At 40.1% G+C, this 26,359-nt stretch overlaps 2 protein-coding genes across 9 annotated transcripts in view; one reads left to right on the top strand and one right to left on the bottom strand.

Annotated features, from left to right (window-relative positions):
• The window catches only part of rtn1a (reticulon 1a), a 40,755-nt gene extending 32,099 nt beyond the window's left edge, over window positions 1-8,656 (top strand). For 2 of the 4 annotated variants that reach the window (XM_061895238.1, XM_061895240.1), the window contains exons 4-9: window positions 6,103-6,310; window positions 6,408-6,546; window positions 6,893-6,962; window positions 7,231-7,277; window positions 7,358-7,416; window positions 7,675-8,656. In XM_061895238.1, the coding sequence (XP_061751222.1) occupies window positions 6,103-6,310; window positions 6,408-6,546; window positions 6,893-6,962; window positions 7,231-7,277; window positions 7,358-7,416; window positions 7,675-7,717 (566 nt within the window). In that variant the 3' untranslated portion in view covers window positions 7,718-8,656. Of the gene's footprint in view, window positions 1-556; window positions 836-4,733; window positions 4,862-6,102; window positions 6,311-6,407; window positions 6,547-6,892; window positions 6,963-7,230; window positions 7,278-7,357; window positions 7,417-7,674 lie in introns of those variants that run through there. The other 2 variants (XM_061895241.1, XM_061895242.1) reach the window with 2 other exon arrangements.
• Window positions 8,657-8,709: 53 nt separating this feature from the next.
• tdrd9 (tudor domain containing 9) overlaps window positions 8,710-26,359 on the bottom strand; it is a 116,916-nt gene continuing 99,266 nt past the window's right edge. For 4 of the 5 annotated variants that reach the window (XM_061895204.1, XM_061895205.1, XM_061895208.1 and 1 more), the window contains 20 exons: window positions 26,213-26,276; window positions 26,044-26,107; window positions 25,919-25,963; window positions 25,755-25,808; window positions 18,256-18,372; window positions 18,078-18,185; window positions 17,315-17,415; window positions 17,065-17,235; window positions 16,837-16,948; window positions 16,525-16,740; window positions 15,092-15,181; window positions 14,753-15,010; window positions 12,914-13,081; window positions 11,763-11,833; window positions 11,584-11,693; window positions 11,251-11,347; window positions 11,032-11,170; window positions 9,937-10,055; window positions 9,791-9,863; window positions 8,710-9,691 (listed from right to left, as the gene is read on the bottom strand). In XM_061895204.1, the coding sequence (XP_061751188.1) occupies window positions 9,596-9,691; window positions 9,791-9,863; window positions 9,937-10,055; window positions 11,032-11,170; window positions 11,251-11,347; window positions 11,584-11,693; window positions 11,763-11,833; window positions 12,914-13,081; window positions 14,753-15,010; window positions 15,092-15,181; window positions 16,525-16,740; window positions 16,837-16,948; window positions 17,065-17,235; window positions 17,315-17,415; window positions 18,078-18,185; window positions 18,256-18,372; window positions 25,755-25,808; window positions 25,919-25,963; window positions 26,044-26,107; window positions 26,213-26,276 (2,273 nt within the window). In that variant the 3' untranslated portion in view covers window positions 8,710-9,595. The remainder of the gene's footprint in view (window positions 9,692-9,790; window positions 9,864-9,936; window positions 10,056-11,031; window positions 11,171-11,250; window positions 11,348-11,583; window positions 11,694-11,762; window positions 11,834-12,913; window positions 13,082-14,752; window positions 15,011-15,091; window positions 15,182-16,524; window positions 16,741-16,836; window positions 16,949-17,064; window positions 17,236-17,314; window positions 17,416-18,077; window positions 18,186-18,255; window positions 18,373-25,754; window positions 25,809-25,918; window positions 25,964-26,043; window positions 26,108-26,212; window positions 26,277-26,359) is intronic. The other variant, XM_061895207.1, reaches the window with a different exon arrangement.

The raw sequence follows: 26,359 nt of genomic DNA, 5'->3' as shown, positions 1-26,359 counted from the left end.
AGTCAGCTCAGGTTGTCTTACATTTTAATCGTGCACAGGGGTGGGCATTTTCAAGTTTTTAAATAATCATAGCAGCTTTCATGTTTACCAAAATGCTATCTATCCATCTATTTTCTACTGATTGTCCATTTTGGGGTTGCTTGGAGCCTATATCAGCTGCATTCAGGCGGAAGGCGGAGTGCACTCTGGACATGTCGCCACCTCATCGCAGGGCCAACACAGACAGACAACATTCACACACTAAAATGCTAACCCATAATTTGAAGATCTATTTCCAGAGCCAATATCATTATCCTACACTAGATATAATGCTTTGAAAGTTCAACAGAGCACCATCCTCCCACACCTTGTGTCTTGTTAGAAGCTGTGGAAAAGCTAGGCTATCATCTCTTTTAAGACAAAAGCCTATACCCCCGTGCACCCTCTTGGCCCTGTTGGCTATTTATTGCATGGCTGCATTGCTGCAGCAGCGACTGTGATGTTTACAGTTTGCCACCCTCCTCCCCTCCTAGCACACACACATTTCCCGCCCCTGTGGATTCACAGCGTCATTGTGAGAGCTCCGCCAGTCGTCAGCATCCGGAAAGCCTCTCCATCCATCCTAGCACTCTCCCTCCCGTTTTCCCGCTCTCGCTCTTTGTTGCCTCGGTTGCGCTCTTGCATCCTTTGCCCTTATTCATGCCTTTTCTGCACGGAGGTGGTGCACAACGAAGCAAGCGGACACCATAAAGAACAAGAAAGAAAAATAGAACAGAGACAAAAGTGTTTACCAGCATGCAGGCCGCTGCAGATGTGACCAAGAAGGAAAGCTCCTGGAGCAGCTGGAAGGGCCAGGGTACTTGCTTAAATTTTTGTATTTTGATTTTTTGTTTGTGGTTGATGTAGCTCAAACATCAAAAACCCTTACCCTTGTGCATGAGCCGTGTTGATTGTGCTTTGCATGTGTGGATTTGTCATTGTATCGATGAATGTGCACAGACACACCCTGATGTCAAATCAATTGTGCTGCATGTGTGTGCACTGTGCACAAAACAAAGGAAGAGCGTTGCTGTGAGATGCACTGCATGCGTACACAGCAGCTTGCTGACGGATGTTTATGTTGATAAGGAGGTAAGACATTTGTTATTTAGCAAGCGTGAGGTGGTGCTACTCTTACATGGCGTAGGCGCCATCTTTTAGTGTTGCGTCGTGCACAAGGGCCCGCACCGACAAGACTGTCTCTATGGTAACCAGGGCACACCCATCACCATTACATCAGCCCTATCTCCATGGCTAGCATGACACTTTGGGAATGGGTTAGAAAACAAAAAGGGACCATGTGAGAAAATCACGTCCTTTCTTCTACACTCTGATTTTAGATTTCGATCTTAAAAGTTTCTAATGCCAAAATAATTAGTCCTGCTTGTGAATGCGCAAGTTGAATTTGTAACAGATTGATGTCTGTGTCAAGCGACCACCTATAGGATACATTTACAGCCATATGATTAGCATCTTCACATTAGCAAGTATTTCCTTAAAGACTACCCTCCAGACCTGATAGGTGCTGTGCCCCAACAAATTCCTGTGTGCACTGTCAATTTGAATACATCTGACATTTAATTATAATGTACATTTTATTAGAAAAATGTGATCGTTCACCCTTAAAACACCTTACCCTGATAGATCCCTGATACTCTCTGTGGTTTGGTAATTAAACACCATCAGCTATTACAGTATTTATACTTAGTCATTGTGTATGCACTGAAACTGTCTCACTGCTGTTACCTGACCACAAGTGTTTATATTAATACAGTCGTCATGATAGGATCTCAAAATACTGATTACATGTACTGCACATTCAAATTTCCCATACAAGCAATATTAAATGTGGTAAACACATCACCAATTAAGTGCAATTAAGGCTTCACGGTGGAAGATGGGTTAGTGCGTCTGCCTCACAATATGAAGGTCCTGCAGTCATGGGTTCAATCCCAGGCTCGGGATCTTTTTGTGTGGAGTTTGCATGTCCTCCCCGTGAATGCGTGGGTTCCCTCCGGGTACTCCGGCTTCCTCCCACCTCCAAAGACATGCACCTGGGGATAAGTTGATTGGCAACACTAAATTGGCCCTAGTGTGTGAATGTTGTCTATCTGTGTTGGCCCTGCGATGAGGTGGCGACTTGTCCAGGGTGTACCCCGCCTTCCGCCCGATTGTAGCTGAGATAGGCGCCAGCGCCCCCAGCGACCAAAAAAAAGGAAAAAGCGGTATAAAATGGATGGATGGATGGATGGATAAGTAAATTAAGTGCTTTGGATGATTCTCGGCTGCATATATGTAAGATTTAACCAAAGAAATATGTGGTTTTATTTTCAGTTCAATTCCATAGAGTGATGAGATGTTTAGATATGACACAAATGCTCACTGCTTGTCATGTTGATGCATGAGTCGGAAATATGAATTGGCCAGGACGGAATTATGGTTAGGTTTTAAAGAAAAACTGCACTTTATTTGGAGAATTTTGCCTCTCGTTCGGGCTTCACGGTGGCAGATGGGTTAGTGCGTCTGCCTCACAATACGAAGGTCCTGCAGTCCTGGGTTCAAATCCAGGCTCGGGATCTTTCTGTGTGGAGTTTGCATGTTCTCCCCGTGAATGCGTGGGTTCCCTCCGGGTACTCCGGCTTCCTCCCACTTCCAAAGACATGCACCTGGGGATAGGTTGATTGGCAACACTAAATTGGCCCTAGTGTGTGAGTGTGAATGTTGTCTGTCTATCTGTGTTGGCCCTGCGATGAGGTGGCGACTTGTCCAGGGTGTACCCCGCCTTCCGCCCGATTGTAGCTGAGATAGGCGCCAGCGCCCCCCGCAACCCCGAAAGGGAATAAGCGGTAGAAAATGGATGGATGGATGGATGCCTCTCGTTCACAATCATGATAAAAGACATGTCAGATGTTTTTCTTTTTCTTACAGCGGAGTCAATGGGAGGTACTTTATTAAAAGTCAACTTCATATACATTTCATGACTTGAATATTAACCAAGTATTAGTGATATTGTCATAAGTGCTAACGCAGACAAACTATAGCGCCGCCGTGATCACTAGTGTGTCTGCCAATGTTTACATCATTGAGTGGGAAGGTGTTTCTATGTTTCCTTTGCATGTGAAAGTTTATTGTAGATCATAAATCATGCCTCTCACCTAGATAGTAGAGGGAGGAAAATATAATCCGACATGTTGGTACACTTTGACGGACAATTTATACCTGGAAATGGCGAGAACAACAAGAAAAGACGCTGGGTTGCCCCCTTTTCATTCAGAGGATTAGGAGTAATTTTCTATTTAAAAGAGGAATCGAGTGGTAAGGTGCTTCCTCATTTCCTTTGCTCGTGAAAGATTATTCCAGATCATAAATCATGCCTCCCACCTAGCTAGTAGAAAAATGAAAATATAATCCGATATGTTGGTATAATTTGACAGCTAATTTTAAAGTATTTTATAAGCAGAATAGAGCGACTTCCATAGGCTCTATCGTAAGCGGACTTTTGATCGAATTTATTTACTATTTAGAATACATTAAAAACAACGTGTTCTTGTCTTACATAAGGATTGTGCATGATAGAAAAAATTCTAAAAAAAAAAAAATCCTGCAGTTCCCCTTTAAACTTATTCCAAACATGCATTCAGTTACAATATATTACGTAACATTTTTCCAGTTTCCTATAACATGTCCAAAAAAAAAAAAAGTACGAAGAAGCAGAGTTTATTTAATCTTACTCCATTCCCAGTTTATAAAGAATACAAACACATTTATTCACTTCCTGTTCACAGTTTGTACACAATTTAAATACATAAATAATGAAGCTCTCTAAAACTTATTTAGTTGTGAATTTCATGATCTGAATTAGATTATCAATTTTTTCAATAAACATTAAAATGTTCATCAGGATTCTTTATTCTTTCTATTGCGTCCACAAATTAAGATGAATTCAATGTAAAAACACTATAATAGATAGTGTTGTATTGTTGCTGCCATGACTAAACTACCAGCCACAATATTTGGATACAGCGCCTAGATAAGATGTCAGATTATGCAGGTGCAAGTGTGTATTTGTCCATCTTTTATATATAATGTGAAATTTTGATATTTTAAGGCACACAAGCTTAAGATAGAAAATCGCTTGGCAGCAGAAGTCCTATTGCATGTTTGCCCACCCGGGCTGATGACTTGTTTGAGGCTACAGGGATGTCTTTAGTGATTTAATGAGGTCAGGCTAAACTAGTTTCACCTCAGAAAAAAAGGAGTGAGAGATTCATGTTCTTGTCACGAGTGATAATCACTGGCTCTGGTTTTGTGTGTGTATGTGTGATTATAATCGGTGGAAGTCCGCGGACATGGCCTGACCAACAAACAGTGGCTTAATGTTCATTCTGTATGAACTGAAAATACTTTTGTGTGTGTAGTTCAGTTATTGCATTAATACAAAGCACAGGCACTTCATTTTCACTAAATCTAAAATGGCAGACTCTTGCCATCAGGCCATTGTGATGTAGCAGGTGATCATGGCTACAGTGTATACAATGTGTTTTTTTATATGTGAAAGCTAGTTTTAAGTGTTAATTGTGTACTTCTGCACATTATCCGTGGTGCTACCTGAGCTTAAAGGAGCACAGTGCTTCTTGAGCAACCTAGTCCAATAGGGGGCCCTCTTAAAGCACTGTCGCTCATCAGACAGTTGCTGATAGGCTACCATGATTGGAGTTCCTCCTCTTCTATGCAGAGGAGGGGGCTCACACAGACGGCCCTCCAACCTCACCCGCCCAATGCTCTCCTTTTGTCTGTGAATAAAGCAGCTGCTTCTTTCCCTGCTCAGCCATGGGAGCCGCAGGTCAGTACACGCTTCAACTAAACTAAGCTAAAGCTAGTACGTCTGCAGTGTATGTGGGGCAGCTACTTTAGTTTGTGTGTTATGTGAAGTGTACAACTAATGAATGAGGCTTCCCACCTGTGCATGTGTGCTCCTCTCACAGCATCTCCAATAAGCTCAGTTTGGCTTCACAGTGAATGATGGTGGATCTTCCCACACCTCCTGATGACGTTCATTTCATAGATATGCAACATTGCTGCTTCCTGAGAAAATATAGTACAAACATTATTTGAAAGTAGTGGGGTCAGTTACATTGTGCGCCCACATTTCCAAATCGCGTTTAAAGAGACCGTCAGTATGTCCGGCCCTCTTTGGACTCTACAGAGCAAAGATGGCCGTCACCACTATGCAGTTCACAGCTCCATGGCTAAAATTAGAGCAGGCAAAAAAGCAGTTGGACAGCTTAGGGATGACAAGAAAGGCAACTGAGGGATTTGTCTCAAGCAGTTCTCACCTTGACATATTATCATGGCAAGGCTCTGTTTGCACCCAAAACCTCATCGCTGGTCAACACCAGTGGATACATAGTCAACAGGTTATTGGTGAGGCTGGGACTTTAGTGGAGGAGCTAATAACTATTTTATAATATCTGATTCCATCCTCCAGAGCGCTAACTGCAAATATTGGAAAGCATGGTTATATTTGGAGTATCAAGTTCCTTTTTGAAGTGTCGTCATCCATCACCGAGTTGCTTATCAGTGTGACCATGTCAAACTAAACAGTTATCTAAAAAAAACTGATTGTGGTCCAATATTTTGCCAACCACAGGTCAATCATTAATTCTCTCCCCCCCGAGCAAATTGTGCAGACGTACCCTCAACTGCAATATGGCTACCCACTGTTTGGATTGTTTGGATTGGATGTTTATGTACATATGAGAGCGCACCAGGTGCTCATGTTGATAAACGTACCATGATCTTCTGTTATCTCAGCAAAATGGGGGGAATGTACAGAACATACTTATACATCCACACTGTAGGATTACATTTTCAGGAATAAAAATGTGTTTTAACCACAACCAAGCAACAGCTGATGGACATTGAGGTTTGAACATACTCCTTGTGTTTGCCTCAGTTGGGGGTTTGTGTAGCCTCCGCAGCTAAAGTGGCTCACTGATTACTACCTATCAAAGTGTCCAGTGAAGAAATGACAAAGTTTGTGGGTCCTAACCCTGTTTGTCTATGTCACCCTTCCCCCTAAAGCTATTGACCTGCTCTACTGGAGAAATGTAAAGCAGTCGGGAGCCGTGTTCAGCAGCGTGCTTCTGCTCCTCTTCTCCCTGACCCAGTTTAGCGTGGTCAGCGTCGGGGCGTACTTAGCCCTAGCCGCCCTCTCTGCCACCATCAGCTTCCGCATCTACAAATCTGTGCTCCAGGCTGTGCAGAAAACCGATGAAGGGCATCCTTTCAAGTGAGTGAACAATCACCACCACACAAAAACAGTGCATTCCATTCAACAGGTCCACATATCAACAAACCATATTTCCTCCCCTTTACATTACATCCAGAGCCTACCTGGAGATGGAAATCTCTCTGTCCCAGGACCAAATTAGCAAATATGCCGAAAAGACCCTGGTTTACACAAACACCTGCATGAGGGAGCTACGCCGGCTTTTCCTCGTTCAAGATCTGATCGACTCATTGAAGGTTTGCATCCTTTTTTTCCTACTTTTGGTCCTGGTGCATAATATTTCCTTAAGCCCTGTTTCCGCCAAGCAATACAGTGATGCCAGAAAAAGATGACCAAAGTTACTGACCAGTACCATGCCACCTTTTGACACTCCATTAAGATGCCAACAGCAGTGGTATAGTATCAAAAAGGTGGCACTATTTACTGTACATGGCTCACCATCGCCTCTTCACAATCTGCAGCATTCCCAGAGTGACGAGCATGGTGGACACATTGCTCATGGAACAATTTCTTGTGAATTTCATTATCGACCTATGAAAGGAACAAAACGTACTGTAAATCTTAAAACATATCTTTGTTTAGTTTGCTGTGCTGATGTGGCTTCTGACCTATGTTGGCGCTCTCTTCAACGGCCTGACACTGCTCATCCTAGGTGAGGTCACCGTGACTCACAATGTCGCATTCCCCCACCAGCACTGACTTCCTGACCATTATTTTGTGGTACATACATATTTGAATCGAGAGTGATAGATGTGAACTCAATACACTACAGATATTATTAGCTCTTTTATGTAATCCTAAGTGGGGCAGCAGGTCTTTTCAGTGTGTTAGGTGCTATAATTGCTGAACGTATACTGTAGTCGTAAATGTTTATTATACAAGATCCTGGTTTCCTCACGGTTTGTTTTATGCGCTTACAGCTGTGGTCTCCATGTTTACCATGCCGGTGGTCTATGAGAGACATCAGGTAAGGATTATGTGCCTTAAAACGTCAAAATACAGTAAAAATGTTACCCCATTTTTTAGAAACCTTTTCTTCCACTTCAGGCACAGATTGATCAATATGTTGGACTAATACGGACCCATATCAACTCTGTGGTGGGAAAGTGAGTGTTTCATTCATACTATTCTTTGCAGCAAATGAACCTTGTGTCATTTGCTGGACACAATCCAAGTGTAAAAATAGCCCTCTACTGTTGCCAGACATGCAGTTTTAGAATTCATTTTCCTAATTTAGTAAGACCGAACATGTAGTCTATATTGCTTTCCATAAATAGAGAGCATAGAGCAACGGGCGCTTTGCAGCCACAGACATTGTAATCCTATTTGAAAACATGCAATTGCTACTTGTTGTTTGTGTCCAGGATCCAAGCAAAGATCCCTGGGGCCAAAAGAAAGGAAGAGTAGACCTCAGTTGACTCGGGAAAGAGGTTCACTCACCCTTAAAGAGCCTGGTCACCGTCACACTGGGCGTCATGCTTTTGTCATCTTGGTGTTCTCTGAAAGAATCCACTGAAGAAGCCTTCACCCTGCCATGTACACACTAACACACCATCACACATAAACGGCACTAGGTAGACACGTTCACAACTCCAAAAACTAAGAAAGAATAAGACATTTTTTGTGTTGCTTATTCTTAAGTGCATGAAGTCAAGCCTTGGGTAAATATTTGATATCTTTTGTGATGTTTTTTGAAGACCACGCTAGAGTTTTGCTTTGCAGTGCTCACCACAAACTAATTGGTGTGGCACAAAAAAAAGAAATGATTAAGCTGAAGTGGTCACAGTCTTGCTCTGTTGCCAATGTTTGCTGCTTCATGTTCAAGTAAGCAGATGGGGCTTCTCTCAGTATATGTCAATATATATAAATATCAACAATAATTTCCTTTTGGTGTTTCCAAGCACAAATTAATTTGAGAATATGCATCTTAGATGTGGTATTTGTAGGGTTTTTGCTTTTGTATACCATTAGGAAACAATACACACGCTCATATTATGGGTACTGTTGTACAACTACTATGAAGACAAGGAGTATCTGCTGATACTAAACTTGTTTGAATAACTGTCAAACTTTGTACTATGTTCTACTATACTCTGTAGTTCTGTAGACTTTGGACTCTTACTATTTGCACTTACACTATGTATTTAATTAACAGAATAAGAAAAATAAATGTACCTTGATGGATACCATTTCCTTGGTCGGCTTACTGATGGTCATGTTCCTGTTGGTGATGAAGGTACCTGACCATGTGAGTGACAACAATCAAAGACTACACAGGTTAACAGAACACAGAAAATAGTTTTTTGAAACTTGGGAGTTCTGAAAATAAAGACGACGGTAAAGATACACCACTTTGTAGTACTGTAATGTGTGCGTGTTGTTAGTGACCCGGAAGTCGATTCTGTTGCAACCAGATATTTATTGACCCATTGCTTAATAACAGTAACAGAATGAATGCCAATAACAAATATAATCCAAGATCTAACAAAATATAGAAGTATCTGTACAAATATCACCCATACATATTTGAACATGCTAAAAATAAAGTAACTGAATTTTCTGTACCACTGAATCTCAAGTCGCACTGGTTCAGTAAAGTAACACTTCTGACAAACATGTGAAATGAAAATGGTAAATAATAGCCCCAATGCTTTGCAAATATGAAAATTATGTGGCAATAATTGTTTTCTTTGTGCCTTTACGGTTTTTAGGTTATTGTGAAATACTTTTTCTGACTAGTGACGTCCCCCCCGTGCCCATCTTTTCCCTTTTGTTTTTATAAAAACAACAAAATCTCCCTTAACTTTTGTGCTATGCTATGTTTGTGGTGCAAAATGTTTTTGTCTGTTCTATTTTTTTTTTTAATGTTATTAACAACCAGCCACCCCACCTTGTCAAAATATTCCCAAACGTGTGTGCTGCAAAATGATTTGGTCTATTACAGGTTTTAGGTTTTTATCTATAAAGTATGGCATTTTTTGGTAGACAATTTTGCAGCACAAGTGTAGCACAAATAAACGGGACAAGTTTGGGGAGATTTTGACAAGGTGGGGGGGGGGGGGGGGGGCAAGGTATAAACAATAAATCGTTAACATAACAACTTTGACTTTTTGACAAGTTGGATAAGCTGGATGTCGTCACTGGTCAGAAAATGTAGTTTAGAATAACTCAAAAACCCTAACAGCACAAACGGAAATTTTGACAGCACAAACGTAACACAAACGAATTACAGTTATTCAACTATTTGCAATAATAATGGTGTCCAAATTCACACAGGTAAGCTTTTCAGTTGAGAAGAATGACAGGATGCAGCTGTAAAAGACCTCCTCTTGTATTCCCAGCTCTGACCTCAGTGATGTCCACCTTGAGAGAAGGATCAACCTGTAGAACCAGAGCACACAGAAAAAAACGCCGCGTATCAAAGGCCTAATTAACAATTTGAAAATACACATCGGAATGCAAAAGCATTAAAGACCATACCTGGTTCCATTTTCCTGCTTTGTCATAGTACACTGGAGTGACAGCTTCCCTCGGAGGAGATTTAGTGAACAAGCTATACAACGCAGATATGGAACACACATTATAATAAATTTTCTGACTGATGTGTGCAAGTGTGAGAGTGGGACCTCTTGAGGCGCTCCCGACAGTCCTCTTGCAGTTGGCCAATCCTGTCAGAACCCAGATTCAGGATGCCACTGGGCCCTTCACACGCTAGACGGTTGATAGCTACTCGCAGAGCATTTATCTGAAAATAAGGAGAACCCATGTAACAAAGTAGTCAAAGAGCTGCAAAATTTTAAAAGATTCTGAAAGGAAAACTAATATATCAATGTGTAAAGGCCAGATACAAGTCTTACAGTACATGTACTACATTATAAGAGGATCGCTGTAAAGTGCAACAATTTTACTTGACTTACAAAAATAAATAAAAAATCTGTCCCACATGTGCAAAAAGGGATTTAAACCTCAACAATCAGGGGCCCCCAAGCTAAATGATGGCAAAATGGCAAAATGCAATAATTGGTGTTCATATACAATAGCTGTCAATCACAAACAGCTCAGCTTTGTCTACCAATTGTATTCTCTCTCTTTCAGCTGCGTTGTTTCTCATACTGCTCTAAACAGGGTTCGAACCCACATTGCCGTGTGAAAGACCACTGTACTACTATTGAGCTTCTTTTACACCCGCACAGACATGCATGCGCCCGTCACGAAGAAGATGTTTTCATTAACAAAATTATTTTGTAAAATCGGTGATACTTTTGCATTGTTGCTATTTTGTTAGGTGAAATTATGATTTTTTTTTTTGTCAAACTGTTTTGGGTGGGAGGTTTATGAAGCTTATCATTTTACCGTGTCTGGAAAAATAGCAATAATGACTTCAAAAATATATTCATCCATTATACATTTTCAAAAGAAAAATTATGAAACTTTTGGAGAGGGAGAGCCGTCATTTCATTTGCAATCTGGGAATGCCTCCAGAATTAAACGGGTTAAAAAAGTGACTGTGGAGCAAAATGTACACCAAATCATAGCCAATATGTATTACTGCTGAGTGTTTTAAAATCATATGTTCTTTTAAAATGTTAGTTTAGTTCCCACTTATATTTAAATTTGACTTGAATAGGATTAGGATCGCAACTCCTTTGTAAACCAAGCACTACAGTACATGTACCATAATAATTGCGAGTGTGGGTAGTGTGTATGTGCAGAAAAATTACCTCAGTGATGTCTTCCACGTCAAACTTTACATCAAAGGCCATTTCAATGTCATGTTCAGGTGGAAGGCCTTCTTGGGTTTCACTGTTCCAGCCCAAACCACAGAGTGCTCCAGTGTAGCAAGTCTTCTCTTCATTAGTGCTAGAAATAAACACAAATATGAAAATGAACCTGACATGAATATATTTCATTTGTCACGGTTATGTCGATGTAAAACAAACCGCAACTCCATGATGGGGGTGAAGAGCATGTTAACAATGGCCGGCAGTCCAGGAATGTCTGGCATGAGGGTGGTGTCTTTTAGGAGAATCTGGTTACCTACAACCCAAAATTGTAGTGTCATATTTTACCACTAGGGGGTATAGAAAGCATGTAGAAGCTAACAACATACAGTATATATTGACAGTAAGTTTACCTTTCTGCCCACCTCATCTTATGTAAGTTAGACTATTTCTAATACAGTATTAAATGTTCTATTCATATGATTTGGTCTGGTATTGATGTAATGGAAAAAGACAACTGTGAATTTAAGCATTTGTGAATTCATCTGGCACCTGAAGCACTGACAGACATTGTCCCAGACACCATCATTCTCTGGTGCTTGAAGTGAGGGGTTTCATTCAGAGCAACAGCATTGACGCTGCTTCGATCAATGCACACCATCCTTAGATAGAGACACACCTGATTAGCTGAGGCAATGACAACCGTTGTGTGTTTGCGTGTTGGGACTTACTTGCAGCCTATGGCGGTGTTCAAGCTGTGAAACAACATTTTATGAGGACTGTTCGGTCCGTGCAGACGAACCTGTAATGAAATGAATTAAAATACCTCATGTATTAACATGTTTTGGTGGCAGTCAATTAAAGCCTCATGTCTTCTACTTATGGGTGTGCCCAAAACAAATGACTTAAGTGAATTGAGACAGCTTTATCTCCTGGAAAACAGAGCAACAGCCAAGCCAAAAATCCTGCCATTAAGCCTTTTCAATATATCGCATTTTTGGTTTATAACTCCTTTTTAATTGGATGATTTAGGGCAGGGATATTCAACCAAATTATTTTGGGGGGCACATTTCCAGAAAGTTAAAGACCTGGGCACCGAACTACTTCCTTCCCTTTTAGTTTAATTTTGCATATTACAGAGAAACTGCGTCCTGATTTTGGCCTTTTTTGTCAGAGTTACAGAAAGGCACTGCTGTTTTAAAGACCTCCTTCAAAAATAGGAGTCTGATAACTCAATAGCCCAAATGATGAAAAAGAGAGGCTCTAATATTTAACCTTGAGACACACTATTAGTATGACTAAAGAAGTTGAACAAATTACTGCTGACTTATCACAGCAACAACTTAATTACAAGAATCAAATTATGAAAAAGAGAGGTCTTGAACGGGTGCCTAGAGGAATTCCTTAATTATGTAAATCATAAGTTTGGACCCCAGAGTTCTATGTTTGTTAGCAAGTTTGAAATGTTAATGCAAGGATCTGCCAATGTGTTTACTGTGGTCCAAGTTCCTCTATACAACAGGGGCACGCTCAGTATTTTTTTGGGAATTTACTGCAAAAATTGTCTGTTCTATTTTTTTTTTTTTATGTTATTAACAACCAGCCACCCCACCTTGTCAAAATCTCCCCAAACGTGTGTGCTGCAAAATGATTTGGTCTATTACAGGTTTTAGGTTTTTATCTATAAAGTATGGCATTTTTTGGTAGACAATTTTGCAGCACAAGTGCAGCAAAAATGGTTGTCTCCTAAGTTTTAAACTGAATCTGAGGGGTGGTATGGTGTCATTATCAGGACGGATTTGGCCCTCCGGCCGCTAGTTAAGTAGGTATGACTTAGGGTATAGGATGCTAAATTGTGCTCCAAGCTAGCTTTTTAACTTGCCTTTGTTCTAGAGTAAAGCGTGCGGCTTTTGGAAAAGTGGGAGAGGAGGCAGTCGATGAGCTCCTTCTCTTCTTTCTTGCGATCTTTCCAGGAGCTGCTGATGGCATTGGGGACATATATTCCTGTTTGAATGTCTTTGTACAGAGAAACCAGCATCTCGTTGTTTTGCTGCAGAACGAGAGAAAAATGAAGAGTGAAAAATGCACACTATATCTGCACACGTATTTAAACTTAATAGTGTGAAATATAATTGATCAGCCAATATGAAGTACATCTTTATTTAAAATAAAGTATGAACAATTCACCTAATTACTCCAAAAAATAATGGAATAACCCACAGCTCAGTTTGCATCCGATCAGAACTGTTGAAGTATAAAAACATTCGGCAAAACTCGGCATCGTAAGCGCCCCCAAAAAATAAAAAATACATTTCACAGATAACCCGGAATTCCCGGTTTGCCAGAACATTTTCCCCATTGAAAATGAATGGGCCAATTTTCAAACATACACAACTCCCTCTTTACTCCCCCGGATTTGAACCGTTCCACCATCCACACACCTCGGTAAATCAAACCAACATTATCCAAGTTGAAAAGAATTCCAGGATTTCCCAAAATTTCAAAGCCCTATATTCTCCTCTTTTTCAAAAGTTTTCACAGTTGATATTTGTCAACTGTGTTTGAGTGTTTTACCTGCGAAACATTATTTTTAGTTGGGACAACAAAAGCTAATTTAGTTTTTTCGCACAATTTGCCGGTTTTCCCGAAATTCTAAAATACCCATTCTCCATTCAAACTGTTAGACTGTCAATATTTTTCAACCAATTCCTAAAATTCCAACATCAACCCATTCATATCATTTAGGACATTGCTGGCCAAATTAAACCTGCTGGCGGGCCTGAAACTGCCTGTTCTCACCGTCCGCTTCGCATTTAGCCATTTTTGGGGAAGAGGGTTGCTGAAAATTGACATCTGCCCCGAATGCTGATGAATAATGAAGCTGAGGCCCACTTGTGGCGCTGCAGTGAGTTTGCAGGCTACCGTTACGTTGTGAAGAATGGAGTATTGATGCGTGCAAAACAGCAGCAGGCGGCTGTAGTCTGCAGGCCAGTTTTAATACTAATCAAATATCATCCCGAGGGCCATAAATAAATCATTCACGGCCCAGATCGGGCTCGTGGGCCTTGACTGACACATATGCCCCAAAGCCTCGAAATTTTGCGCCATTTTTAAACCCGACTCCGACCTTTCAACCATCCACCCACACTGAGGCGGCATGTCATAGTGGGTATAGCAGCCGTGCCAGAAACCTGAGGGTTGCAGGTTCGCTCCTTGCCTCTTGACATCCAAAACGCTGCCGTTGTGTCCTTGGGCAGGACACTTCACTCTTGCCCCCAGTGCCGCTCACAATGGTAAATTAATGATGAATGATGGGGTGGTGGTCAGAGTGGCGCATAGGCGCAAACTGGCAGCCACGCTTCCGTCAATTTACCCCAGTGCAGCTGTGGCTATAAAAGTAGCTTACCACCACCGGGTGTGATTGAAGGATGGGTTCTCACTTCTCTGTGAAGCGCTATCAGTGTCCAGAAAAGCGCTACATATATTTAATCCAGAATTACTATTATTATCATCATTACCCTCTTCCCTTTCCCAAGGAATTTTCTCCCTATTGACAATGAAAGGGCATTTTACATTCTACTGCATATCCCACATCTCGCATCCGATTTAAACCGTGCCACCATCCACACACACTGCTCATCCTGGACATTTCTAACAGAATTGCAAATTCCAGTTAACCATGCGGTTTTTTATAGTCAATAACAACCAAACGCACAGTTACCTTCGAGTCAAAGCTCTCTTGAGCAATGACGGCGTGGCCCTCCTCCACAAAAATATCAGCCAGGCTTTTGTTTGACGTCTCGCCGCCGATGAGCAGTTGTACACGCATTATTCCATTGAGAATGGAGTAAAGCGACACAATGACCAAATGGTCTTTCACAAGCGCCATGAACCGTTGACGAGCACGGCTGCTCCACTGGTTCCCAAAGATGACAGACTCGGCTGATGGACGCATTTCAGTAATTTGGAACTCCTGAGCCTGAGAAAGAAAATGGTATAATGGTTTATTCACTATGTGGACGGGAAAAAGGAGCCATGTGATGAGTCCCCCTTTTGCCACCTGCATGGGGTGATGCAGGAGGTCAGATGGTAGCTCCCTCAAGGTGTTGCATGAGACAGCTGCTGTGTTACCAAAGTCCAAGAAGAACACCTGCAGAGCAGGAACATACTCTGGTACAATCCCTTAAGTCAACAAACACATGCCCGGTAAAGCAGTACATGGAAAAGAATGAGTTGAGTACATCAGAGTTATAAATCCTAAATGTAATGGCCTGATTTACTAAGATCCAAATAACATGCTCTAAACAGCGTGTATAAAAAAATAAAACAGCGTCTACAATGAATGTTGTGTGTGATCTACTAAGTTTGTGTGCAATTGAAAAGTGGAGCAGACCGCCTTATTTAAATGATTGTGCGTTTATATTAACACCGACACTCATTTACTGCACATTCGTTCATGTTCCTACCTGTGTGCAATATGTTGAACCAGCAGCACACATCTATAATACGTAACACCTTTTCTAAATCACAATCTAGACAACAAAAAACTTGCAGTCACTGACAATTTTGTGCATAAAGCTGTGACTCGTCAGCGCATGTGTGTGTCTAGAATTATTCTAATGCAAGAAAATGCAAAATAAAATACGTCTTTTCATGTAGGAGAAATATTATAGCAATACAGTTCCTACATTAAAAGAAAAACAAACATAAAAAAATGTTTTAAATGACAGCAAAACAAATCAATTTTATTACATGTTAATCAGCCCCTTTAGTCATCCAGCAGCTATAAAAGTATAAAAGCAAATAGCTGAATAGACGGTCTAAAATGTTTTAGTTTTGTCAGTCCAAATATGTTGAAACACACAAATAGGACAGATGATTTGGTATACATCCGCCTGTCTTTCCAGCATGAGCACCTCCTCTCTCACAGCCACATGCGTCGGTGTTATATAGGACGTCCTTCTGACCCGTGCTTAAAACGTAAAATAGTGATCGCAAAACAGTGATGAGTGTTTATAAATCACACTGCGTGTAATAATTATATTTGCATTTTCTCCTCCCAGAATTGTGGATGTTTTGATGATCAGCATTTGTTCTGCATATTAATTAAGAGCGAGATGCAAATTGTATTACACGCCATATTCTGCTCACTTGACACAACCCACTTTGCACACATAGATCAGCTTTGGTGTGCTCTTTAGTACACGCAAACCTTCCACAAATCAGACCCTAAGTGTATGAAAATGTGATTGGATGATGACTCAGAGTTGATTAGTTACTTCTACTGTGTTTCCACGCATGTACAGGATCTTTGCCCGGTAGTAGAGGCTCTGGTTGTTGATCTCAGAGTAGGGCGGCAAACACAGAAAACCCACTTTGCACACATAGTAGATCAGCTTTGCGTGTGCTCTTTAGTACATGCAAACCTTCCAAAAATAAGACCCTAAGTGTATGAAAATGTGATTGGATGATGACTCAGAGTTGATTAGTTACTTCTACTGTGTTTCCACGCATGTGCAGGATCTTTGCCCGGTAGTAGAGGCTCTGGTTGTTGATCTCAGAGTAGGGCGCCAAACACAGAAGGTTAGGATAGAGCGACAAAGTTATAGGATGCAGTGTGCGCATGTTGATCTCTCCTGTCAGTTGGCGCTGCTTTTCCAAACTGGCTTCATCTGCCAGGAAGCCCCAGAAATGGCCCACATCCACCACCTGCACCCAGTGACCAAAACATTTGCAATTATGTCTAGATGAAACAGAAGAGTATGTAGAGTTTATAAACTATTAAGGTGAGGGAGGCAAGCAGACCTCTGTAACGCTGACCACAAACAAGCGGTTAGGAGGCAGTTTGTCCGGCTCAAGGGTGCTGCTCACTACTCCCACTGGAAAGACAGACTGGCTTTGGAAGTCAACGTTTACCCTGCACAAAGTGAGGGTCAGTGTTAACATTTGTGTATTCTATCACTGCCTGGCAGGCAGCAAGTTTATCAATTTACTCAGAGAGGCAAAACAGGATATGTCTTAGAAGAACTGTACCGTGCATATTTCATGTGAGATACTGGTCTGCTGCCTACGCATTTTTCTATTTGTTCCATTGGGTAAACAGACAATTCCAAGGCAGATCCCTGCTGGGCCAAAATGAGGGCGAGCATCACCTCAGGGAGCACTGCAGAATCCTGGGATGTCTTGTAGAATTCCACATATGCTCTGTGCATCCAAGCATACATAGTCATATTTTACTGATTTTACACATAATGTATATAAAACCTAATACACATTTCAGTACCTGGAGCTCTCAAAGTAAATGGCTTTGACTTGTCCACATTGGCGGAACAGAGACTGCAGCTGTTTGTAGTACAGAAAACTGTACGGAGGGAGATTCCTCACCTGGTTGCAACATATGACGTGGTATTAAAATCACGCAATACACATTTCCTACAGTAGATTCAGCCAAACCTGCAACACAAGCACAACTAACACTACAGTTTGAAATGTAGTCGCACCTACCATGCTATAATGTTATCAACTTATCAATACTAAGGTTGATCTACAGGCACTGATTAATCTACTGATAACTTCAAATCTATGCTTGCCGGCATGGTATTTAAAGGGGATATTTGCAACTTACTAACAGTTACAGTACATTTTTTTAAACCAAAAGATAACACCACCACCGGCTACCCTATGTTACCATGGGTGGTTTGACAGAACATACATGTCTTTATTTTACAATTACTAAATTACACTATCCTGATCGTCGGTCCGAGGAGTTTTTATAAAGTTTAGACTTGTCACTCACGCGTACACGCAGGGATTGCGTTCAAATACACAATAGTCCAAGAGAAGCAACTAAAAATTTGCAGATGTGTAGTTCTGTTATGAATATACATTCAATGATAGCTGACATTAACATCTAAACTTTGCTAAATAGCGATCAATACCTGACCACATACAAAGCTAATGCGAGTATGTTTGCTAAGGCCATTATTTTGTGCAGAAAATTGGAAGAAGGTGGGCTATATTTCTTTTATATGTCAGAGTAAACTTACCATCACAGTTGTTCTGTGGTTCAAACCACTCAGCTCCCTGGAAGCCAAGTCTTCATCGATTTCCCTCTGGACAAAGTAGTTTGGGTAGTAGGCACCAGCAATGACAACCTTAAGTATAAGAGAGGTAAATATGCCTTAACAGCCCTGACATCAGACATTAAGTAAGTTCAGTAATAACCTGAAGGATGAACTTCTGTTCATTTATGCTGGTGTAGTCAGAGAGCTGGGTGTTGTCAGTCACGCACATGTTAAACTGTTGCACACGTCTTTTCAGATCTTCATACAACTCTGCAACCTGGATAGGTAGCAGGCAAGAGCTAAGACAATATATTGAATTCATAAGTAACAATGGAGAAGTTGATTTCACCCAGTGTTTCTCAAATAGTGGGAAGGCCCACTATTTGGGGGGGGCTTGCGTCTTAATAACTGAAAAGCATTGTTTTTAACCCAATCAATAGTAAGTGTAGGCTAAATGTTGGCTAACTTTTGACTACAATATGTAGAGTAACGTACTTAACTATATAGCCATTTCTATAGAAATTGTGTGTGAATGATCCAATGCTAAAGCTTAATTGAAATGCTAATGTATTATACAAAACACAAAACCAGTGGAGTTGGCACGTTGTGTAAATAGTAAATAAAAACAGAAGTGGCAAAACAGACTGAGAAAGTTGAGTGGTTCATCAAACACTTCTTTGGAAAATCCCACAGGTGAACAGGCTAACAGTTTAGGAACATTTCTCCACGAGCTACTGCAAGGAATTTAGGGATTTCACCGTCTACGGTCCGTTATATCATCAAAAGGTTCAGAGAAACTGGAGAAATCACTGCAAGTTGTCGCTACATCTGTATCTGCAAGTCAAAACTCTACTATGCAAAGTGAAAGCCATTTATCAGCAAGACTTACAAACGCCGCCGGCTTCGTTGGGCCCGAGCTTATCATAGATGGACTGATGCAAAGTGTAAAAGTGTTCTGTGGTCTGACAAGTCCACATTTCAAATTGTTTTTGGAAACTGTGGACTCAGTGTCCTCCGGAACAAAGAGGAAAAGAACCTTCCGGATTGTTGTAGGCGCAAAGTTCAAAAGTCAGCATCTGTGATGTATGGGGGTGTATTAGTGCCCAATACATGGGCAACTTACACATTCGTGAAGGCACCATTAATACTGAAAGGTACATACAGGTTTTGGAGCAACATGTGTTGCCATCCAAGCAACGTTATCATGGACTTATTTCAGTAAGGCATTGTCAAGCCAAGTGTTACAAGAGCATGGCTTCATAGTAAAAGAGTGCGGGTACTAGAGATGCGCGATTTGCGGTCTCATCCGCGGAGTCCGCGGGTCGGGCGGGTGAAATGACAAAAAAATAGATTTTAATTAAATTTGGGCGGGTGGCGTTTGAACCATCCGGAAATATTTGATTTACATGGTTCTGGGATCGGTATCCTTTACCATTCAAAGAGTCATTTAAGACCCGTGTCACAAAGTAAAGAAGACAATAGGAGACGCTAATATTCTCTAGAATGACTGCCGGCAGTCACCCAGATAAAAAGTATTAGGGCGTGCTATGAAGCCATTGGCCTTATCGCCTTCTACAGTATGTACGATCTGCTTGTCAGTCCAGCAACATGATGTGTGTGGCTTCCGCAGCAACACACACATGACTGCAAGGCATACTGGGTGACAGAGTACACTAATGGTTGTGATATAAACAATTTTAACACTCTTAGCAATATGCGCCATGCTGTCAAGCCACACCAAACAAGATTGACAAACACATTTCGGGAGAACATCCTCCCAGTAACACAACATAAACCCAACACAACTAATACCCAGAATCCTTTGTATCCATGACTTTTCCTGACTATTTTATACACCCCGCTAGCAGCAACCCCCCCCCCCCCCGAAATAAATTATTAGGTTAAAACCATCATTATCATAAGGAGCCTAAACCGAAACTCTGAGAACAGCATTCTGAATGCCTCTGAGGTGGTGCCAAGTGTTATCGAGCATGGTTATGCCAACTGGACACCAACTCAGAACTGTCCCTTACTAGACAATAGTGTCACACACATAGGTGGCAAAAAAAATATTCCACTTGACTAATGTGTGACGTAGATTTGTTTTAGTTTCAGAAGTTCTACCTAATCATTTATTTAAGTTAAAAGCCTACTGAAATGAGATGTTCTTATTTAAACGGGGATAGCAGGTCCATTCTATGTGTCACACTTAAACATTTCGCGATATTGCCATATTTTTGCTGAAAGGATTTAGTAAAGAACATCCACGATAAAGTTAGCAACTGTCGGTGTTAAGAGAAAAGCCCTGCCTCTACCGGAAGTCGCAGACGATGACGTCACATGTTGATGGCTCCTCACATATTCACATTGTTTATAACGGGAGCCTCCAACAAAAAGTGCTATTCGGACCGAGAAAACGACAATTTCCCCATTAATTTGAGCGAGGATGAAAGATTCGTGTTTGAGGATATTGATAGCGACGAACTACAAAAAAAAAGAAAGAAAAAAAAAAAAAACGAGTTTAAAAAAAAACGCAAATGCATTGGGACGGATTCCGATGTTTTTAGAGACATTTACTCGGATAATTCTGGGAAATCCCTTATCCTTCTATTGTGTTGCTAGTGTTCTAGTGAGTTTATTAGTACGTGATAGTCGGAAGGTTGTCTCGACGGGTGTGTTGACACCAAGGTCTCAGGGAAGTCGACGGCAGCTTCATGGACGGCCCAAGCTCAGCTTTTCTCCGGTAAGAAGCGACTTTTTAACCACAATTTTCTCACCCAAACCTGCTGGTTGACATTTTGTCTGGATACATGTTCGCTTGACCGCGCTCTGATCCATAGTATATTTTCACCTCCGTGAATTTTAAACAAGGAATCACCGTGTGTTTGTGTGGATAAAGGCTAAAGTTTTCCAACTCCATCTTGCTACTTTGACATCTCCAATATTAATTGAACAAATTGCAAAAGATTCAGCAAAACAGATGTCCAAAATACTGTGTAATTATGCCGTTGAAGCAGACGACATTTAGCTGTGTGTGTGTGTGTAGCGCTCATACTTCCTAAAAATGCGTGACGTCTTGCGTACACGTCATCATTACACAACGTTTTCAAGACAAACTCCCGGGAAATTTTAAATTGTATTTTAGTAAACTAAAAAGGCCGTATTGGCATGTGTTGCAATGTTAATATTTAATCATTGATATATAAACTATCAGACTGCATGGTGGGTAGTAGTGGGTTTCAGTAGGCCTTTAAGAAATAATGGTAGACTTGTTATCCCTTCATTATGTGTACAGAATGTACTGACATTGTTAGAGAAAGTTATTCAGTCTGTCATGAATATTCAAACTGTCAAGGTGTGCCAGTTGCAGCATGTTATTACATGTGAAGAAAATGATTGTTAGGACATTATTCACACGGGTGCCCACATAAGTGAGACACAGTATGGCATTGACAACCATCTTCTAGGGTTGATTGAGTTGTTTGTCTCTATTTAGTTTGCCATGAGACAGCATCATATTGATAAGACCTGCAATGTTGGGAAAATTGCCATGTCAGTGAGACAAACTTTCAAAGCTGGTTTTATCTAAAGGTCAGTAAAGCATTTCCACCTACATTTAACACTAGCTGTCATAACTAGGGTTGTCCCGATACCAATAATTAGGTACCGGTACCAAAATGTATATCGATAACTTTCGATACTTTTCCAAATAATGGGAACTATGAAAAAATTTATATTTTTGCCTTTATTTTAACAGAAAATCTTACAATACAATATATACAATATGTTTCCTATTGCACTCAAAGAACAATTTTAGAAGGTTAAAATATAAATTGAATGGCATTAAACCCGTTGTTTTTCTTGTTGCACACAAAGAACAGTTTGCAATTTTCCATAATCAATATTAGATTACAATATGATTAAAAAAAGCTTTATTAACATAATATTAAATTATTTATAATTTATGGTGGCCAATCCTGGCCTATGCTTAAAAAACACACAATTATTAGTAAGTAATAAAGACAAAACTATGGATAAATGTACACTGATAAGCCATGTAGCAAGTAAAACACACATCTGTTAAAGATAAACTATTGCAAATTGTTACCAAATTCAGTCATTTTACTTGCATTAATTGACATTAGATGGGTCTTAACTCTGCTAATATTTGGCATCAATTCTAGCAGCTGTGTGCGAGTCTACGTATCTACATGTGCAGAACAGAGGAGCTGTTAATTTATAGACAAACTTGGACTTAGGCAATTGTTTGAGCCACAAGGGAAATTGTTGAAATTGTGTTTGTGAGAATGGCAACATGTGTGAGTGACATCAGTGAGTGAGTGTGCGAGTAAAGAGAGGAACAAGTAGTGCATGCACTGCGCAGCACTGCGAGTTGTGTACTGCAAAACTAATAATAAAGCAACCAGATTGTCACAAATCGGCGGCCTTGAATTCTGACCGGAAAGCGGAGCTTAGTAGACATATTGTAAAGGTTAACGGTTATCCCGACGAAAACAACATCCCTGAAGGGAACGTCTGCACCAGAGCCAAACTGCAGGAAAGGTGTAACAACTACATTACTACCTGTCACTCTTTAAACTCCTTGTGTAGATCTGAATGATCATCATTTAAAAGTTTACCTAAGATTGAAGCAAGAAGGTAATACTAATCACAACATTTGGCGAGGTGTGTTTTAAAGCAACACTTGAATCACGCCGCTTCCTTGTTTAACGTGTCACCTTTACCGTTAGATTTGAAGCCCAAATACCTCCATATTGCGCTTCACACGCCCTCTGTATTAACCAGTAGAATTGGCGTTCTCTGACATTCTTCCTTTCCAAGATGTTCTTCTATGCACTTCTGTGTGCGTTTTGGTACGCAACATCATGAGCCTCGGCTCTGTAGTCACCACCGCAGATGAAAGAACGGTACCGGTACTTTTCAAAAGCAGTATAGTACCAATTCAATTAGTGTTGCGGTACTTTATTAGTACCGGTATATCGTACAACCCTAATCATTACATATATTTACAGGTATATGCATGTGTATCCATTGGGGGGCGTGGTTAAGAGGGGAGGAGTATGTTTACAGGGAGAATTCACCAAGTCAAGTATCTCATATATATATATATATATATATATATATATATATATATTAAGGCTGTGAATCTTCGGGTGTCCCACGATTCGATTCAATATCGATTCTTGGGGTCACGATTCGATGGTATATCGATTTTTTTCGATTCGATTTGATTCTCGATTCAAAAACGATATCTTTCCGATTTAAAACGATTCTGTATTCATTCAATACATAGGATTTCAGCAGGATCTACTCCAGTCTGCTGACATGCTAGCAGAGTACTAGAATTAAAAAAAAAAATGCTTTTATAATTGTAAAGGACAATGTTTTATCAACTGATTGCAATAATGTAAATTTGTTTTAACTATTAAACGAACCAAAAATATGACTTAATTTATCTTTGTGAAAACATTGGACACAGTGTGTTGTCAAGCTTATGATATGTGATGCAAGTGTAAGCCACTGTGACACTATTGTTCTTTTTATTATTTTTATAAATGTCTAATGATAATGTCAATGAGGGATTTTTAATCACTGCTTTTCTGAAATTATAACTAATATTGATACTGTTGTTGATAATATTCATTTTTGTTTGACTACTTTTGGTTTGTTCTGTGTCGTGTTTGTGTCTCCTTTCAATTGCTCTGTTTATTGCAGTTCTAAGTTTTGCTGGGTCAGGTTTGATTTTGGAATTGGATTGCATTGTTATGATATTGCTGTGTAGTGGTTTGTTGGATTGATTTAAAAAAAAAAAATCTTATTTTTAAAAATGAGAATCGATTCTAAATTGCACAACGTAAACGATTCGATTCCTATTCGAATCAATTTTTTTTCCACACCCCTTATATACACATATATATATATATATATATATATATATATATATATATATATATATATATATATATATATATATATATATATATATATATATGTGTGTGTATATCCTGAAAATGTGCAAACAAAACTGTGTTTAGATAATTGATACTTCAAACTTGCATAAATAAATCTTAAGGAATATAACATAACTTGGCTTCTGACAGCTTCAAGATTTAATGAATAAAATGCTAAAGTTGTTGATAAACAAGCAATTATTTTAATAATTAATATGGTCATTTTAAATGAATTATGATCATTTAAAATTAATTACTTCAAATATGTTTATTTTAATGTATAATTCTATGGCTGGATGTAATAAGGAGTCAGACAAAATACTAATAAAAATACAATTATTTTTTATGTTATTAGCAAAATATAGTAAAAATGTATTTAGTTGTTTTTTTAATGAATAAATATATTTATTTTTAGGTAAGATAAACATAATACAATTTATCTCTAGTCTGGATGATTTAGTTCTTGTCACTCTGTTGTCCTCCCGTCTCTTCCCCAAGGATGGCTCCATGAGCTGGGCAAATGCCTGGAAATGCCCTACGTCTGTGGTTCCCAACCTTTTTGCAACGCTTGAAATTTTGTCCGACGGAGGTTAATAAAAAAAATACAATCATGTGTGCTTACGGACTGTATCCCTTGCAGACTGTATTGATATATGTTGATATATATTGTAGGAACCAGAAATATTATTAACAGAAAGAAACAACCCTTTTGTGTGAATGAGTGTAAATGGGGGAGGACGTTTTTTGGGTTGGTGCACTAATTGTAAGTGTATCTTTTGTTTTTTATGTTGATTTAATAATAAAAATAAAATAAATATTTTTTTCTTGTGTGGCCCTGTACCAATTGAGCCACGGCCCGGTGGTTGGGGACCACTGCCCTATGTCAACAACACGGTCGGCGGCCCGTCGGTGTGCAGCTCGTACATCGCCCCCTTCTACTTCACCCTCAGCAGCCTGACCGGCGTCGGCGTTAAACGTGTGCGCCATCACGGACGCCGAGAAGATCTTCTCCACCTGCACCATGCTCATCGGCGGCATGCCGGACGCCTCGTATGGAATAACGTTATTGGGCAGGCACGCTGTTTATATCGTGGGAAAGCGGACGTGAAAAAAGCCTGTCCTCACTCAGGGAAGGCATGGAGCCGGAGAGGGCGTGGCCTCCAGCCTCGGCTGAAAACCGGGAGATTTTCGGGAGAATATTTGTCCCGGGAGGTTTTCGGGAGAGGCGCTGAATTTCTGGAGTTTCCCGGAAAATTCGGGAGAGTTGGCAAGTATGATTATACATTTTTAATTAAACATTGTGAAATATACGTGTAGCTATGTGTGCTTCAGTTCATTTGTTTTTTTCACGCAAAAATTAACTTTATTTTGTGTCAAATTTTTCCACATAGAATTTTTCTACAAGTAAAATTTGACGCTAATTTTTTGTGCGCAATAAGTCCATCCATTCATTTTCTACCGCTTATTCCCTTTGTGGTCGCGGGGGGTGCTGTGCGAGCTGCACACCGACGGGCCGCTCGCAAAACGACAAAACGCCGCCTTCCCCCAGCTACAATCGGGGGGAAGGCGGCGTACACCCTGGACAAGTCGCCACCTCATCGCAGGGCACAATAAGTTCAGTAAGCTTTATAAATTAGGCTCTAGGTCAAATACATGACAAGGAAGTGAATGCTTTTGGCCGCTGTACCTCACGGATCCTCTTAATTTGTATGAAGTTCTCTTTTCCCCATTCCAGTTCATCCTAGTAAGAAGAAGAGGAAGTTTCTTTTTTTATTATTGGTTTCAAAGTCAGCATAGAAAATGGCATCAAAATGTATTTAATTAAGGTCATCTCATGTTTAGATTGTTTACCTTCATGTTTCTTAGTTGTCCTTTCTTTTTGAATGAAAGCCATGCCTAACATAAAGGTGGGAATTAAAAAACAAATGTAAACTGCTATGAAATTATGTACTTTTGATTTGACACCTTGGCATTACCTTAAAGGTGTTGACAAATGCTATGGAATCACTTTGGGTGCTTTTGGCAAAAGCCAGCTTGCTCCTAGAATGTGAGTTATTCAAGTTACAGATCATTATCTGTGTATTATTGCCTGTAACATTACACAACGGAAACTAAAAAGAGACTACAAACATGGATGTGACTCACCTGTGACCGGCAAGCTGCTGCATTGTCGGTATGGCAAAGAAACTCTTCAGAGAATTGCAAGCAGCTGAGGACATAACTTACTGTTAGTGTAGTTTGTGTAAAGAGAATTCTTAAATAACAGACAGTAAAACGTTTATAAGGGTAATG

The sequence above is a fragment of the Nerophis ophidion genome, linkage group LG03 (genome assembly GCF_033978795.1).
Source record: "Nerophis ophidion isolate RoL-2023_Sa linkage group LG03, RoL_Noph_v1.0, whole genome shotgun sequence".
Lineage (NCBI taxonomy): Eukaryota > Metazoa > Chordata > Actinopteri > Syngnathiformes > Syngnathidae > Nerophis > Nerophis ophidion.
Note: the sequence above shows the minus strand (reverse complement) of the source record. Positions and strands in the feature narration are given on the sequence as shown.